Source organism: Hypomesus nipponensis, chromosome 1, assembly GCF_054491055.1.
Source record: "Hypomesus nipponensis isolate SF chromosome 1, ASM5449105v1, whole genome shotgun sequence".
Classification (NCBI taxonomy): Eukaryota; Metazoa; Chordata; class Actinopteri; order Osmeriformes; family Osmeridae; genus Hypomesus; species Hypomesus nipponensis.
This window is the reverse complement of record NC_140361.1, coordinates 15,290,804-15,308,747: the sequence shown is the minus strand read 5'-3', so window position 1 is coordinate 15,308,747 and position 17,944 is coordinate 15,290,804. Positions and strand designations below refer to the sequence as shown.

The following is a 17,944-nucleotide window of genomic DNA, read 5'->3' as shown; positions in this document are numbered from 1 at the left end:
CCAACACTATTTTTAAATGAGGATGTGAGCACTGTCATTAGAGAGCCATGTTTTCCCCTGACTGAAGCCTGTAACATCCTGGTGATTCAGGGTCAAACTCAGTTGCATTTGATTATAAGTTTGAGTTAGATAAAACTGTGGTTCAGGAGAAGCAAGATCCCACATAACTCTCCCATTTCATGCCCCCAAATACCCCTCCCCCCAACACACACACACAGTGTTGTGCTGCTACTGCCTGATTCTGGAGAGTTTCTCAAACTGTAGTATTTTAACACATCCTGTTAGTTGTTCAGTTACAGGTAGGATTTTTAGAGAACTTAAACAAAAACATTGACGATGTATTAATAGGTTTAGTACAACATGTGATGCATAGAAATGGTTGTTTTATTTGAATTCTCAATGAGTTTTGGCTTTTTATTGATTTATTTATTTTACAGTTGGGTAGAAGTAGCCTACAGACATACAAACCAATATAAATAATGCACTTTATTTAATTACTTAATACAATTAAATGTGCAATTATATTTTTTTGCAAAGAACACCATAAAACCAACATAAACAGATGTTGTTTTATTTCTTTTTACATAGAGTAAAATGCATAATTTCCACATACATATGTGAAGTCAAATGTGTTCAACCTCACTGTCCAAGCTGTATACCAGCATAAATGGTTTCTTCCACATTTGGCTTGTCTATCTTCCTTCCAGACTGTTTCAGCAACTGAATCTGTCCATACTGTACCCCCTCCGGCTGGACCCTCACGTTGTCCTCATCATACTGCAACCCCTCCTTCTCCTTTCTGTGCCGCTCTGCTATCTTTGAAACATCGATACTTGCATAGGCAATGTCTTGATTCTCTACAGTGTCTGTGGAGATGAGAGCAGTAGTTACTGTGATTTAAGAATATATTACATGTTAGGCTTATGTATGATAAAACATGTATTGATAACTCCCCAAAGTTGCTTTCCTTTTCCAGAAGAAGTGCTCAAAATATTTAGTTGGAAAAGGGAAAAAAAACAAACAAACAAAAAACGTCTGCACTTCACACCTTTTTGACAATGCTGACTCATCAGGAAGTTAGATAGGTGCTGATGTTTTAATACGGCTGTGATGCACATGGTCGTTGTTAGACATTAAACTCTACTGCGGCACAGGCCCCTATTTTTTTTTTCTTTCAAGCTTGCTGTGCACAATGCACTACTAGGCTATAGAAACTCCCCTTGCTTAACCCACTGTACAACATTTCAGGGACGCAAGTTTGATCAATAGTTAATACGAGCGCGCACATTTCTTTCCCATTCATTTGAGCGCAAATATTGTTTTTTGGAGCTTCATGTAATTAGGATTCCTCCGTAAGGAGGAAACCTATTGTTATTGGTGGTTTTATTATTTGTAATTCTTGTACCATGGGAGTCAATGGCAGCCCCTAGACCCCATCGACAACTTTTTGTGAAATTTGGCACACTCATTAAGGACAGTTTCTTCTATACCTACACCAAGTTTCATGTCTCCCATTAGACCACTCTAGCGCCACCAATGGGTCAAAGTTGGACTTGTGTTTACACGCGCAACTTTTGAACCGTATGACTCATTTTCAAAAATGAAGTACCATTGGATTCCCTGGATCAAGCCGAGTTCAACGCACACCATGGCGTTAATTTCCGGTTATATAGATTTCCCGCCATTTCCGGTTTTATCAAAAACCTTTGAAAGCCTACTCCTCCTACAATTTTTGTCATATCTTCTTCAAAATCACCAGAGATGATCTTCAGACCAAGCCTCACAAAAGTTATCAATGGAATTTTGATCCTCATAACCGTCTGTCCGGTACAGCCAATCAAATTCATCAGAAAAGCCGCCAAACAGGATGTGAAGTCATGTCTCAGCAAATCTTTGAGATATCAACACTAAACTTGGTAGATCGGAGAAAGACACTACAACATATTACCATGTGCAAAGGCAAATTCATATCTCTAAAAATGATTGATATAAATCAAATTGAACTTATCGCTAACGCTAAAATAATGCTTTACACATCAGCCAGTCAAAAACTGATACTCTGATTCAATCACAAGTTCATATGAAGACTCTTGAGAATGTTCATAACACAAATCTGTGAAAAAGTTGACTGTAAGATGAAAGGTAGATTTTTGGTGAATATTTGAAACATGCTTGCTTGGCTAATTTCTAGGCAAATTTCCAATGAATGTCTCCCCTGCTCCTCCCCGCGCGTGCTCCAAAATCTCACACACACTCAGCCTTCCCTTGACACACGCGCGGGCGGCCAAGACGCACACGCAACATTTCAGGAGAGTGTGGGCTGACCAAGCCCCCACTCATTCCTTGGTCTTTAGCAAAGGCCCGTGTGGCTCTAGATGGTATTGCATTTCCGATTTTGTATGCAATGGTAAAAAGGTCTCAAATCCTGAAACATTGATAGTGTAGGCCGAGAAACACTTTAACAAAAGCCCATGTGGATCTTGTTGGTATTGCATTTCCGATTTTGTATGCAATGGTAAAAAGTTATACAAATCCTGAAACATTGATAGTATAGACCAAGAATAACTACCCCACCACAAATGGCCCACCATTACCCATAGGTGGCGCTACAGGCCACGCCCAAAACACAAAGATACAAGGCTTTCTGGAATGGATAGGCTCAACAAGCCCCCTCCCTTCACTTATTGGCTTGAAAAAAAGGCCCATGTGGATCTTGATGGTATTGCATTTCCGATTTTGTATGCAATGGTAAAAAGGTCTCAAAATCCTGAAACATAGATAGTATAGGCAAAGAAACACTTTAACAAAAAGCCCATGTGGATCTTGTTGGTATTGCTTTTCCGATTTTGTATACAATGGTAAAAAGTTATAAAAATCCTGAAACATTGATAGTATAGACCAAGAGTAACTACCACACCACAAATGGCCCACTATTACCCATAGGTCTTCCCTTGACACACGCGCGGGATTGGCAAGACGCACACGCAACATTTCAGGAGAGTGTGGGCTTACCAAGCCCCCACTCATTCCTTGGTCTTTTGCAAAGGCCTTGTGGATCTTGATGGTATTGCATTTCAGATTTTGTTTGCCATGGTAAAAAGTTCTCAAAATCCTGAAACATTGATAGTAAAGGCCAACAGTAACAACAACACTTTAACAAAAGCCCATGTGGATCTTGTTGGTATTGCATTTCCGATTTTGTATGCAATGGTAAAAAGTTAAAAACATCCTGAAACATTGATAGTATAGGCCAAGAGTAACTACCACACCACAAATGGCCCACCATTACCAATAGGTGTCGCTACAGGCCACGCCCTAAAGCACAAAGCACTTCACTTCTTGGCTTGAAATAAAGGCCCTTGTGGATCTTGATGTTATTGCATTTCAGATTTGGTATCCCATTGGAAATTCTGCAGCATTGATTTTTCTATACAGTTACAATTTGTCAAGACTATACATTTTTCAATGGTTCGCAATGCTTTACATGTAAGCCAGTCAAACAAGTTCATATGAAGACTCTTGAGAATGTTTAGTACACAAATCTGAGAAAAAGTTGACTCTAAGATGAAAGGTCGATTTTTGGTGAATCTTTGAAACATGCATGCTTGGCTAATTTCTAGGGAAATTTACAATGAAATATATCCCCTGCTCCTCCCCGCGCATGCTTCAATTTCTCACACACTCATTCTTCCCTTGACACGCGCGGGCTTGGCAAGACATACACGCAACATATCAGGACTGTGTGGGCTGACCAAGCCCCACTCATGCCTTGAATATCAGCATAGGCCCTTGAGGACCTTGGTGTCATTGCATTTCCTACTTTGTATGCAATAGTAAAAAGGTCTCCAAATCCTGACACATTGACAGTACAGGCCAAGAGTAACTACCACACTTTACCCAAAGCCCATGTGGATCCTGTTGGTATTGCATTTTCGATTTTATATGCAATGGTAAAAAGTTTTTAAAATCCTGAAACATTAATAGTATAGGCCAAGAGTAACTACCACACCACAAATGGCCCACCATTACCCATAGGTGGCGCTACAGGCCACGCCTTAATGCATAAAGATACAAGGCTTTCTGGAATGGATAAGCTCACCAAGCCCCCTTCCTTCACTTACTGGCTTGAAATAAAGGCCCTTGTGGATCTTGATGGTATTGCATTTCAGATTTGGTATGCCATTGGTAATTCTGCAGCATACATTTTTCTATACAGTTACAATTTGTCAAGAATAAACATTTTTCAATGGTTCGCAGTGTTTGGAGGAATCCGCCATTACTGCTTGCAGTTATATTATTACTTTTATGTTTTAGTCGAAATAAGATGATCGGTAGGCCTATCATTTAGAAACTTTCTTTAGTTTTGTAATGTTTTCTTAGCCTCCCTCAATTCTGACTTGTGTGCCGAGTCCGACACCTGAACTTCTGTGTGCGCGCTGAAGTAGTTATTTGGCAAGCTCAGAAGAGGGCGCAGACATGGATTTCTGCGTGCATCGGTTTGTGTTTTTGGTAAAACTGCTTTGACTTTACAAGCGTTGATTGGAATACTGTGTACATTTTTTTACGGGATTATCAATCTAAATTAATGTACTGACTAATAAAGTAAATTGTTAAAACTCAAACTTTAGATTTTACTGGGGCACACCAGATTTATACTGGGGCACGTGCCCCAGTAAAAAGGGTCTAACAACGCCCCTGGTGATGCACCTTGTCCTCATCGTCACAAAGGGCTTACATTTAATGCCTCTAAGGACACAACATGCACTCCTTTTTTATTTACATATTTCTTTGGCCTTTCTGTTTTTATGATTTTTGACAGAGACAGTATAGAGGGGCCAGGAATGTAGGGGAGAGAGAGGGGATGACATGCAGCAAAGGGCCTGACCGAATTCAAACCCAGCCACTGTGGGAAGGCCTTGGCTTATCTGGTGAGCTACCAGGAAACTCCAATGCACTCTCTGCCCTATTTTACAAATAGACACAATGTGTCAGTATTATTGGAAAAGAAATGACACTGTGGGGAGACAGTGTTGCTGACACAAGTCTGTTGAAACTTGATGAGGTTAGTCACATTGCTGATTGTGAAATATTTGCTTCACACTTTGTTAGGCTTCCACAGTTAACTCATGTGGTTACTCAACTCATTGTCGGAAGAAGGCTCTCCAACCCTACACATGGAAAAGTACCACACCGTCAAGTTTCACTCTTACCCAGATTTTAAACACCTAATTCTGACATTGATCTGGTTTTACTAGAGGAATTTGACTAGTAACAACTGGGGTCAGGATGAAAGCTACCTTAATGCAGCGATGCAGCAATAGGGTTTGAGAGCCCTGGATTAGTAGCTCCCAGGGAGAAACCATTACCTGGTGCCGGCTGCTGCCTCCTCCGCCTCAGAAAATAGTACCCAAGCACAACCATCAGAACCACAGCTGCTAGAGAGCCGATGACAACTAGCCAAGAGAGCCCACCTGCACAGGATGAACAAGAACAGCAACATAGCCTTCCTTCATGTTGTGTTCCGTCACACCAGCACACAGACATACAGTTAACAAAGGCATATTTTAATTGGGGTTCATTCAAACATTTGCCAAATATTTGTATGTGATACATTGGGTGTATGCTTTGGTTATAATGTCAAGAGAATGTAATGTGTGCGTGTGTGTTTCCATAAGCAGTTATGGTAACAAATCTCCTACCTTCAACCAGCAGCTGGATTTTTTGATGTTTCAGAAATGTACCATTTATATCATGCATAGTCAAGTTATAATCCCCATAATCAGTCTGCTCCATGTCAGTTATCCTCAGTGTCCCGTTGTGGACATAAAAGTGTGAACGATTTTTCCAGGGTCCATCGAAAAACACTTTGGCATAATTTATTTTTCTTTTAAATATGTTTTCGCCATCTTTATGTTTACTCTTTTTAAATTCAAGTTCTAATTTGTTTGCATCAGACACCAGTTGACACAACATTGTTCCTCCCAGAGGTGTGTAACAGCAAGTTTCACACTGTGTGGCATCACAGAAGCTCTCCGAGCCTGAGAACATAGAATAGTGTGGTTGAGGAATATTGACTGGAGTAAAATTCTGTTTTATTTCAAACTATAATTTCTTGATCTGTCATAATCCACCTAACAGATCTTTTCACCAGGTAATCTGTTTTGATCCTGCATGATGGATACATAGCCTGCAGTATAGCATACCATGTAGAGTATAGTGAGCTAGATCAAAACGGATGAAGATAGGCCCCCATCCCCGCACACAAATGCACATATACACAAACAATAAATAAAAATGTGAATCTATACAGGAGAAATACAGCAATATCTTACCATGACACAATGCAGGGAAGATCATCAAGAGTCCCAGTCGAACCATTATATTTCCTTGACAACGACCCCCTGACATGCTTGACATGAATGCATCTATTCACAGCCTATCCCCATTCACTGATGACCCTGTCACAGCAGAACTCTTCATGTCTGTTGAAAATTTGCTTCGCAGCACAAAGTGACGTGTGTCTACAGGAAAGATCTAACTTCTTCATTTTGTTCCACTGTAATATTTCTTATATGACTAAGATGCATACATAGGTGATCTGATACCCAATCAAAAAAACAAGCTTTGAATAAGGCTATAGGAGCAAGAAACATTTTCGAAACGAGAGTTAGTTTGCCAGCTGTTCAATAGACTACATAACCGTCACCATTCAGGTGTGTAAAATTATGAGATTTGCAATTAATACATTTTTACTTTAACTACTTAAAAAAAAAATGTAATTCTTTCTCTGACAAGTCTATCTTGTCATGTTATGGCAAACCCACTATAGATTTAGCCTCAGGATGTGTTCTTTGGAAGACATACTTGAGGTGAGTTACTGTGATATCTGATGAAAACAGCACTCTTTTAAAAATGAGGATGTGAGCACCGTCTTACAGAGTCATTTGACTAAAGCCTGTAACATCCTGGTGGTTCAGTGTCAAACTCAGTCACATCTGAATATAAGTTTGAATTTGATATGTAACTGAGATCAAGGAGAAGCAAGATCACACTATAACTCTCCCATTTCATGTCCCCAAATCCCCCCTCCCCCCCCCCAAAACACACACATACAGTATTGTGCTGCTACTCCCAGGATCTGGAGAGTTCCTCAGGCTGTAGTATTTTAACACATCTTGTTTTTGTCAGTAAGACGTAGGATTTTAGAGAACTTAAACAGAGTTGACAAAACCCAGACGAATAATGCACTTTATATAATAACGTTTCATACAATAAATGTGTCATGTGTAATGAAATTGTTTTCACATCAAACAACATGAAACCCACATATGGTAAGAGGCCCTTATACCCTGTGTAACGGCCACAGCCACAGCCACAGCCTGGTCCCTGTCCCTTTTACACCCCCTGCTGGTTCTCTTGTGTTATCCTGCCGAGACCCTCCACACCGAGATGGGTATGCTGCAGCCTACAGCCCCCCGTCTCATGCCCTCCCGTCTCATGGCCTCCCGTCTCATGCCCAGGCTGTCCAACGGTAAGTTCAGAGGGTCAAAAATACTAAATTGCGAATTATTTTACGGATGGAGTTCAAGGTAAGTTTGCGAGCACGTTTGATGCAATAAATTGAAAAACTTGAAATAGAAAAATGTTATATAGTTTGCTGATTTCTGGATGTTATTGTTCTGTTCCTGATGAAACCTGCAATGACCTTCGTTTAAAACTGCATCAGCATTTTATGTTGACATTTGTTAGCGAATATTAGCTAACGTTACGTTACCTGGAGCAATTTATGGTTGCAGACTTTGATGGTTACTTTTTGTGATTTTCCTTAAGGTACACATCAGTGTCTTAAAAAAAAAGAACACACCGCAGGTGACAAAATGCACAGTGTGCTGTACCAACCATCATTGTCCCCCATCCGTCGTGGTTGTGCCTAACCTTAACCTCGACCTCTGTGCTCTTACTTGACTCTGCTTGCTGACCTTACCTCTGTCCTCTGCAACGACTCCTGGGGGCTATTGCACAAAAGTAGAATAAAGAAATCCAGGATAACTTGAATATCCCGACTTAATCCCTTATCCTGGTTTCGTGCAATAGCCCTCTGGCCTTAAACTAATACTAACCTCAACCGTCGTTGTGACGCCTAAACTCAACTGGGCCTCCCAGGCTGCAGCCGTATAATGGATTTTTAGTTTGTAGTTTAGCTATAACACGTGCACCAAAGTAGGAAGGGAGGGCATGAGAAGGGAGGGCATGAAACGGGAGGCTGTAGGCTGCAGCCATATACTATTGTCCAAACCTGGCGCCCATTACCTCATCATCCTGCAATACTTCAACCCGGCTTTCCAACCACTCCTCATCAGATTGTTGTCACAGCTACTCAGAATGAGAAACAGAATTGTATTCCATCGCCAAGTAAGTGGTCACAAACAAAAATGTAGAAAATGTACAACAACATAAAATAAACTACTGGCAGAGCTGTACAATATAATATAAAATAAAAATACAATATAAAATAAAAAATACAATAATATAGAATACAAATAATACTGAATATGTTACAGTGACATAGTGTACGAGGTAAAGTGACAGAGTGTCAATGTCAGTTTGGGGCCTTGTTAAAAAGGCTAGCAGCGGAGGGAAATAAACTGTTCTTATGGCGTGAGGTTTTGTTCCTGATGGACCGCAGCCTTCTGCCGGAGGGGAGTGGTTAAAACAGAGTGTGTCCAGGGTGGGAGGAGTCCGCCACAATCTTCTTCGCTCGCCTCAGGGTCCTCGAGGTGTGCAGGTCTTCGAGGGAAGGCAGATTGCAGCCAATCACCTTCTCAGCAGTGAGGATGATGCGCTGCAGCCTGCTCTTGTCCTTGGCAATGGCAGCAGCGTAGCAGGTGGTGATGGAGGAGGTGAGGATGGACTCAATGATGGCTGTGTAGCAGTGCACCATCGTTGTCCTTGGCAGGTTGAATTTTAGCTGCCGCAAGAAGTACATCCTCCGTTGTGCTTTCCTGGTGAGGGAGCTGATGTTCAGTTCCCACTTGAGGTCCTGGGAGAGGATAGTGCCCAGGAAGCGGAAGGACTCCACAGTGTTGACTGGGGAGTCGCACAGGGTGATGGGGGGTGAAGTCCACAATCATCTCCACTGTTTTAAGAGCATTGAGCTGTAGGTTGTTCCACCTGTAGTCCAACTCATCTCCACCAGATATGAGCCCAATGAGGGTGGTGTCATCTGGAAACTTCAGGGGTTTGACAGACGGATGACTGGAGGTGCAGCTGTTGGTGTACAGGGAGGAGAGCAGAGGAGAAAGGACGCAGCCCTGAAGGGATCAGGTGCAGATGGACCAGGAGTCAGAGACTTGTGTTCCCAGCTTAACGCACTGCTTCCTGTCAGACAGGAAGTCTGTGATCCACCTGCAGGTGGAGTCAGGCACGTTCAGCTGGGAGAGCTTTTCCTGAAGCAGGGCAGGATGATGTTGTTCACATGTAGTCACCTATCTTCACTACTGGGGATAGTATGCACTTTTAGACCCTCAAGTATTACTTGGATTATTGAATTCTCTAAACCTGTTCTTCTTTGTGCCCAGGATCATCATCCGTGTACCTAGTACCTGCCTGCCTGTCGACCCGCTGGTTCACAATCTCAAGTCTACACCCCAATAAAATCACTTTGGACTTAAGGCCGATTTATACTTCTGCGTCTCCGTTAACGGACAGACGCACGCACGGAGTTGGACGGAGTCGGACGGACTGGTTGAATTTATACTACTCCGACGGCTCTGCGTGCTGAAAGCAATTCACAGCCAGAACAGTAGATGACGCTGCACTGCGATGCTAGCTAAGTTATCGAAAGGTCAGAGCAGATGAACAAATGAACCATTTCATCAATAAAATAAGCACATTTTCAGCAACTACACTGCCCATTTCTCGTCACATTTTAATTCAGATGCTGATTTACATGTACTGTTTAGCCGAAATAAGAGTGTCCGTCAAAGGATTCTGTTCTCTTGTTGGTCACGGCAACCCCGCCCCCACCCCTGACACAAGCGTTTCTTAATACGGACCAATCATAGCCAAGGGTTATCCGTAAAAAGACGCACGGACAGACGGACAGTCAGGAAAATCAGGAAGCGCACGCAGAGCTCTATACGCACGGATCGTTTCTTGACGGAGAGGGCGTTCCCCGTGTGCGTGTGCGTAAAAATGCAGAAGTATAAATTGGCCTTTACTCTTGCCTCGGTGTATCTGTGCTGCGTTTGGGACCAATCTGTGTTGTGGTGTACCACAACACTCTGACACTGCATCGGAATACCCCATGTCCCATGAGTCCCATGAAAAAATTAACATATCTGAGTTTTTGAACTCCTGGCTTGCCTCTCTCCTTGAGTTTGGGTCCTCCTCTTGCACTTACCCAAGACAGCTTCTCTCTCATCACCTAAAAGAGAAACAAAACTCCTATGGTGGATTCTCATGCATGGCTAAAGTAATCAATCCTGGTCTTGATTCCAACAAATTGATGAATTGTGTTACCCTTGAAATGCAATTAACATCTTCTGTTTATTGTCAAATTTGCAACTTCTCGTTGGTTCGTCTCCTCAGAACCAACTTTGTTTCCTTTGTGTTTAGGCAAAAACTGTTAACTAAAGACTTGGGTTGTTGATTTGAGTAATGTGATTGTGATCCTGTACGACTAAACATAGAAGTCTTGTAGGGGAATTTCCCCAACAAATGAGCTTCTTCTTTATAGTTCAACAAACCCATAGGTGTTGCTCTGTTAATTGTTCACATTTTACTTCATTTTTGAAAATGGTCTGCCTTGTCCACCTGACTCAGACTGTTTCTCTTATGACAACCTACTTGAAGCGGTGACCTTTGCTGTCAAACATTCAATACACTTGCAGTAAAAAAGGACAAAATAATACAGGCAAAAATGAATGCAAATACCTTCAATTCATAGAGCATTTTATTTGAATAAATCAACAAATACCATTACTCAAACATCTAACATGTCTAATTACAGGAACACTGTAAATAAATGTTAGTCTCATTTCTTTAATCCTTCCATCTGCAAGGCACGCATCATAACCAGAAAGATATCTCACACTCATCTTCACAATCACACTTCTCCTTATCAATGAAAGGATCAACAGTGTATTCAACCATGTCTAAAAACTCTCAAAGTTTACTTGATGGACAGCAGCAGTTTCCTGTTTCACTATGTCTAAAAAAAGACATCCCTAAGGTGATATCTCATACCATCAACACTATAAGTAACTAAGCACATTATTCAGTGTGGTAGGGCTTTACAAAACATTTGTCAATCTTTGGAAGAGTTTGTCCTATATTGTGGGGTGGAGTAAGGAGGAAGTGCATGGCTGTCTAATCCTCCCATCATACATTGATTTGGCTTCGGAGAAAGCATTGTTTTTGTGACTTCCTTTTGTATTGCCAAAAACTCTCACAAAGCGTACACTTTAGTCAACAACATCTGGTGGGGAATAGGTTGTCTATCAATATTATGTTCTCTGATGGTGTGTAGCTTGCTCTGAGACACTACCAACACACCCACAGTTGATTAAGTTGATTAGTCTCTGAGGATTGTTGAATTATTCTCTCCCCAAATTGTCTGTTCCCATATTTGTAGTTCATCACATCTTACTCTTCTTTCATCATGTCATCAGAGTTGCACATTCTGTCCCATCATCTTTGGGGGTGGGGTTGGGTTCTTCACCTAAAGCTGTGAGAATAGGATGAGTCCAAGTAGTGATTGAGTTAGTGTGATGACCTGTAACTCCCTCAATCCATGTTCTTATAGTTGTGAAAGAAACCATGACAACTGCATGACATTTGGCTTGATTATATTATCCTGGGTGGACGTGATTTGAATAGGCCACAACCAGCAAACGCTATTTGGGTCACAAACTCATCTTAATGTATTAACATATGACAGCACCTTTGAAAGCTAGCAGCTTAGAACTCTAAAAGTGAATTTTAATGTCTTCCAGATTATTGTTAGGGATGAGAATTGCTGTCAGGATTGGGATGTGTATAATGTTTCAGTCAATTCTAGGGTTGTGTGTTGTGTATTTATTCCTGTTACTGTTTGTGTTAGTGTATGTAATGCCAAGAGATTTGTGTTTTGGGATCCCACCTGGTCCTTGTACTTTCCTCCTCTTCAAGTACACCACCACCATTACCACTGTCAGGATCACAACCAGGACTGCAATGGACCCATAACATACAACTGTTTTAAAGATGTCCACATGTAGTCCACTATCATCTACCAAAGAGAAGATATTGTCACTGAAGTACCGTACATAGAAAAATAACACAAGGTTCACACAGTCATACACCTTCATTAGTGGAAACTTTAGTATTACATGAATATCCACAAGCTGGAGTTTCACCTCTACCATCTAGATTTGCAGAACTGAAACGGAAGCAGAACCTCTGACCAAACTATGGCTGCCAGGTAACAGTAACCCACAAAGAGGACAGAAACCGTTGTAAGCCCGGAAAATACCAGTTAACCACTTCCTTCTTTGAACACATATATGCTGCAAGTAAATTCATGTCAGTAGTATATATATATATATATATATATACATATTTTTATTTATATATCATTTTTTTCACTGACCAAGTTTCACTCGTCTATAGGTTTTACAGTTATATAGTCACTTACCTTCAAAATGGAGATTGATCCTCCTGTCCCCTAATGCCAACCCATTGCTGTCATAATACTGACAAATGTATACACCCAGATCGGTGCTTGACACGTTGGTCAGCATGAAAGTGCCATTGTCAATGAAGAAGTGAGATCTTCCTTTAGCGGTTCCCTGCATGTTTACGAGGTCTCGTTTCATGCTGAACACCTCTGTGAGGTCAGTGGAGAGGTTGCGCTTCAGCGTGAGCTCATGTCCCCTGGAGCTGCTCATCAGTTGGATGTACACAGTCCCACCAGGAGAGACAACACACTTAGAGATCTGAATAGCGTTGCAGCTGGTCACCATGGCTGGAAGGGGTGTGAAAGGGGGATAGATAGAGGGAAAGAGTGAGGAGGGATGGGGGGAGGAGGAGGAGGGGGGTTAGGGAAGGGTAAGGAGAATCACCTGGCATATCTTTGCTTCTACTTTTATCCCTTTGATACACAACATGGGTCTAAAGTGACCCGGGAGAGTTTAGATTTTCTATATCTTTGCAAAAAAATGATTTAATCGTTCAGTATTCCAGGTATTCCTCAATTAACTTGTTTTTGGTCATAACAAGTCTTTATTTTAATTTTGTATTTCTTACTTTTGGAATAAAAATCATTTTTGCAACACTACCCCTCTAATGCACAACATGGGTCTAAAATGACACGCATTCATTTCCTATGATATTTCATGTATGGCTGACTGTGTCTTTGCCATATCTTTTGAAATCAACTTATTTCATTGTCTAATATTCCAAGTATTCATAAATATCTTGTTTTGATTGCCACAAATACTTACTTTTCTTTTTTCTTTTCTTACTTTATGAACAACCATTGTTTTTGTGTTACTACCTTCAGTTTCCAGACATGGGTCAAAAATGACCCATGTGTATTCCTATGGAGTTTTATAGGATTTTTACAACTTGGAACATATTTACTGTGGATAACTATTCACCTGTCACACATTTCACAACTCAACACAACTGCTTTTAGGGCTGGGAGATGTTCACAAGTGACATCATTGATGAGGTCCTGAAATGCAACAACTTTGAGATGAAGAGCTGCAGCAGCAAAAGAGAAAGAGTGGAGAAGCATCATACAGGCATCATGGCCTCTATCAGTTTGACCCTCCTGGTAGGGGAGGACCACAGCCTAGATGTGGCCATTTTCAGCAGCATTCAGGTATTTGTGTGACTTTCCTGGGTAATTGCAGAAGACGGTTCATTCCCAGTAACTTTGTCACCAGAGATAAGCAGTGTTCCCAATACATGCCCAGCAAGCCTGCAAAATGTGGAATTATTCTGGATGTGCGATGTGAGGGTCCCATATGTGGTAGACTGAGTGCTCTACCCTTCCAGTGTCCCTCTGACTGGAAAGTTTATTGAGAAAAACCTGAACATTGCGGGGACCCTACACCAGAACAAGCCAAACATACGAGTCACAAAGACATCCAAATGAAGGATGATTCAATTTGGATTTAATGGCAACATGACTATGGTGAGCTATGTGCTGGAGAAGGGAAATGCTGTTGTCCTTCTGAGCACCATGATGATGGCAAAGCAGTGGATGACAATGTTGTGATCCAGTACTGTAATAAAAGAAAAGCAGGAGTGGACACAATGGATCAGACAGTTTGCACTACTACTACTCATGTAAGTGGAGAACACAGAGGTGTCTGGCACAATGTGCTGGATGTTGCCACCCTCAATGCCTACACCAACTTCTACACCAACACCCTCATTACATGGGTGGTGTGACCCAAGGGGCAGTTGATCAAGGAGCTAGGCAAGGACCTTGTCATGCCACATAAAAGGCGCATGAAGGCCAAGTCACAGCTCCAAAAGTAAAGAGGTGATGGAAAGATGTAGGGTAAAAACAAAATGCAACTACCACGCAGCCACAAGAAGAACTCTTATCATCAAACTTGATGAAGCCGAGGACATCCTCTAATCTTTTTAGCCCCATTGTGGCTTTAAACATTGGATTTTGCAATTGGATCCAAAAACCTTCCCGCAAGGCCACATTTAGGCTCTTGTCTTCCCATGCAAGGAGGGTCAAACTGTTAGAGGCCATGAATTCCTGTTTGTCGATGCTTCTCCACTGATGCAGCCATGTTGAGCTGTAAAATGTGTGGCAGGTGAACAGTTATCCACAGTAAATATGTTCCAAATTGCAAATATCCTAAGTTTCTATCAAATTCCATAGTGAATCCATATGGGTCATTTTAGACCCATGTCTGTAAATTTGATGTAATACCACAAAAACTTTTTATTTGCTCAGAAAGTAAGAAAGACAAACATTTAAGAAACTTGATATCACTGTCAACCGTTTTCTAATGAGTTCAGTTAGCTGTATGGTCATGACATGATTTTTTGTGCTGATGAAGGAAACATTTGGATTAAATGTGATTTACGTATTTCCTAGACTATAAAGAAGAATTTGTAAGGCCTTACCATGACTTTCTTCAATGAACGTCACAAACAGTCCAAGAAACAACAGTCCAGTCATGACCAACTAAAAGAACGGGCTGTTGGAAAAGAAAAACCTTACTTTATAAATCCTGAGTACAGAGAAACTATGGATGGTATAACTGGTGAAGTGTTGAAGGTGTCTAGATCGTCCGAAACTAGGTGGATGCTTTCTCTTCTGCAGTTTAAGTGTGAACTTTCACTTCTCTGTCACTCAAGAAATGTGTTGCCACGCAACAGGATGTTAATCCTTTAGGGCGGGGGTACTCAATAGGCAGACTCCAGTCCAGATTCAATCTGTCAATCCTGTCAACAAATTTGTCAATCTTTGGAAGAGTTTGTCCTATATTGTAGGGTGGAGTAAGGAGGAAGTGCATGGCTGTCTAATCCTCCTATCATATGTGACGATTCGTTCTCCCCCCTCCGGGTGCAGGACAGCAAATGAGACGCTGAGACGGACAGTTTGCAGCAATACTTCGGTTGTTTATATATCTTTTTCTCTTTTCAGCAGAGCCAGAACGCTAGCAGGCACACTGCCGTACTAGGTGGTCAAAACCCGGTCAACAAAAAAAAACACTTTGTAAACAAATGCATATAAATGTTTCGGACTTAGACGGTCCCTCAACCGCCGTTGCGCCCGTCGCTCTCCGGCTCCACTCTCCCCCTCCGTCCTCTAATTGGGTCCTTTTAAAACAAGCACAATCAGGAATATGAGTTACACCTGGTAGTTAATTACCAATTAAGCGTTAGGCCTACCTCCCAGGAGAGGGTGCCCCCGGACCCTGTGTTCCACCTGACCCCTCACACATACATTGATTTGGCTTTGGAGAAAGCATGGTTTTTGTGACTTCTTTTTGTATTGCCAAAAATTTTCACAAAGCATAAACTTTAGTCAACATTCTCTGGTGGGCAATAGGTTGTGTGTCAATATTATGTTCTCTGATGGCACACTCATTGATTCATGTAGAAGCAGAGCTGGTAACTATGTAGCTTGCTCTGAGACACTACCAACACACCCACAGTTGATTAAGTTGATTAGTCTCTGAGGGTTGTTGAATTATTCTCTCCCCAAATTGTCTGTTCCCACATTTGTAGTTCATCACATCTTACTATTCTTTCATCATGTCATCAGAGTTGCACATTCTGTCCCATCATCTTTGGGGGTGGGGTTGGGTTCACCTAAAGCTGTAAGAATAGGATGATTTCAAGTAGTGATTGAGTTAGTGGGACGCACTGGAACTCCCTCAATCCATGTTCTTATATTTGTGAAAGAAACCATGACAACTGAATTTTACATTTGGCTTGATTATATTATCCTGTATATTATATACAGGATATATATTATATGCAGGATCCTATATTATCCTTATATATGTGATTTGAAGAAGCCACAACCAACAAATGCTATTTGGGTCACAAACTGTCATCTTAATGTATTAACTTATGACAGCACCTTTGAAAGCTAGCAGCTTACAACTCTACAGCTGAATTTTGAAGTCTTCTAAATTATTGTTAGGAATGAGAATTGCTGTCAGGACTGGGATGTGTATAATGTTTCAGTCAATGTTAGGGTTGTGTGTACGTTTCTTTGTGTTACTGTTTGTGTTAGTGTATGTAATGCCAAGAGATTTGTGTTTTGGGATCCCACCTGGTCCTCGCACTTTCCTCCTCTTTATGTACACTTCCACCATTACCACTGTCAGGATCACAACCAGGACTGCAAAGGACCCATAACGTATAACTATTTTCAAGATGTCCACATGTAGTCCACTATCATCTACCAAAGAGAAGATTTTGTCACTGAAGTACCATACATAGAAGAATAATACAAGGTCATACACCTTCAATAGTGCAGACTTTAGGTTAACATTCATATCTACAAGCTGGAGTTTCACGTGTACCATCGAGATTTGCAGAACTGAAACGGAGGCAGAACCTCTGACCAAACTATGGCTGCCAGGCAACAGTAACCCACAAAGAGGACAGAAACCGTTGTGATCTTTGCTTCCACCACAGTTAACCACTTCCTTCTTTGAACACATATATGCTGCAAGTAAATTCAAGTCAGTAGTGTATATATATATATTTTTTTCACAGACCAAGCTTCACTCATCTATGGGTTTTACAGTTTTATGGTCACTTACCGTCAAAATGGAGTTCAATCCTCCTGTCCCCTAATGCCAACCCATTGCTGTCATAATACTGACAAATGTATACACCCAGATCGGTGCTTGACACGTTGGTCAGCATGAAAGTGCCATTGTCAATGAAGAAGTGAGATCTTCCTTTAGCGGTTCCCTGCATGTTTACGAGGTCTCGTTTCATGCTGAACACCTCTGTGAGGTCAGTGGAGAGGTTGCGCTTCAGCGTGAGCTCATGTCCCCTGGAGCTGCTCATCAGTTGGATGTACACAGTCCCACCAGGAGAGACAACACACTTAGAGATCTGAATAGCGTTGCAGCTGGTCACCATGGCTGGAAGGGGTGAGAAAGGGGGAGAGAAAGAGTGAGGGATGGATGGGGGAGGAGGGGTGGGTTAGGGAAGGGTTAGGAGAATCGATGTACCTGGGAAATCTTTGCTTCTACTATTAAATTGTAATCTTGTAATCGAGACTTGAATTGAAAAAGTCATCATCTTGTTTGCGCAACTTTCGATCACTGTCAACCGTTTTGTAATGAGTTCAGTTAGCTGTATGGTCATAACAAGATTTCTCGTGTTGATGAAGGGAACATTTGGATTAGACCTAGACTATAAAGAAGAATTTGTAAGGCCTTACCATGACTTTCTTCAA

The 17,944-nt window shown here is 41.5% G+C and overlaps 1 protein-coding gene and 1 long non-coding RNA gene across 2 annotated transcripts; both read right to left on the bottom strand.

Annotated features, from left to right (window-relative positions):
• Positions 1 to 555: 555 nt before the first annotated feature.
• On the bottom strand, positions 556 to 6,461 carry LOC146302764 (uncharacterized). Its single transcript, XM_084699170.1, has 4 exons — positions 6,333 to 6,461; positions 5,700 to 6,038; positions 5,367 to 5,471; positions 556 to 866 (listed from the first exon to the last, which is right to left on the bottom strand). The coding sequence occupies exons 1-4, from the start codon at positions 6,415 to 6,417 to the stop codon at positions 640 to 642; spliced, it is 756 nt and encodes a 251-aa protein (XP_084555296.1). The 5' UTR covers positions 6,418 to 6,461; the 3' UTR covers positions 556 to 639.
• Positions 6,462 to 10,936: 4,475 nt separating this feature from the next.
• LOC146302763 (uncharacterized) lies at positions 10,937 to 12,987 on the bottom strand. Its single transcript, XR_014758093.1, has 3 exons — positions 12,677 to 12,987; positions 12,143 to 12,271; positions 10,937 to 11,728 (listed from the first exon to the last, which is right to left on the bottom strand). It is a non-coding gene; the product is annotated as an uncharacterized LOC146302763 (long non-coding RNA).
• Between the last annotated feature and the right edge of the window lie 4,957 nt (positions 12,988 to 17,944).

Excerpts from the sequence above, each read along its gene's own strand:
- LOC146302764 (XM_084699170.1), bottom strand. The coding sequence starts at position 6,417 with ATGTCAAGCATGTCAGGGGGTCGTTGTCAAGGAAATATAATGGTTCGA. Across the intron at positions 5,472-5,699 it reads AATCCAGCTGCTGGTTGAAG|GTGGGCTCTCTTGGCTAGTT; the intron begins GTAGGAGATTTG and ends CATCCTGTGCAG. Across the intron at positions 867-5,366 it reads GAGGCAGCAGCCGGCACCAG|ACACTGTAGAGAATCAAGAC; the intron begins GTAATGGTTTCT and ends TCATCTCCACAG.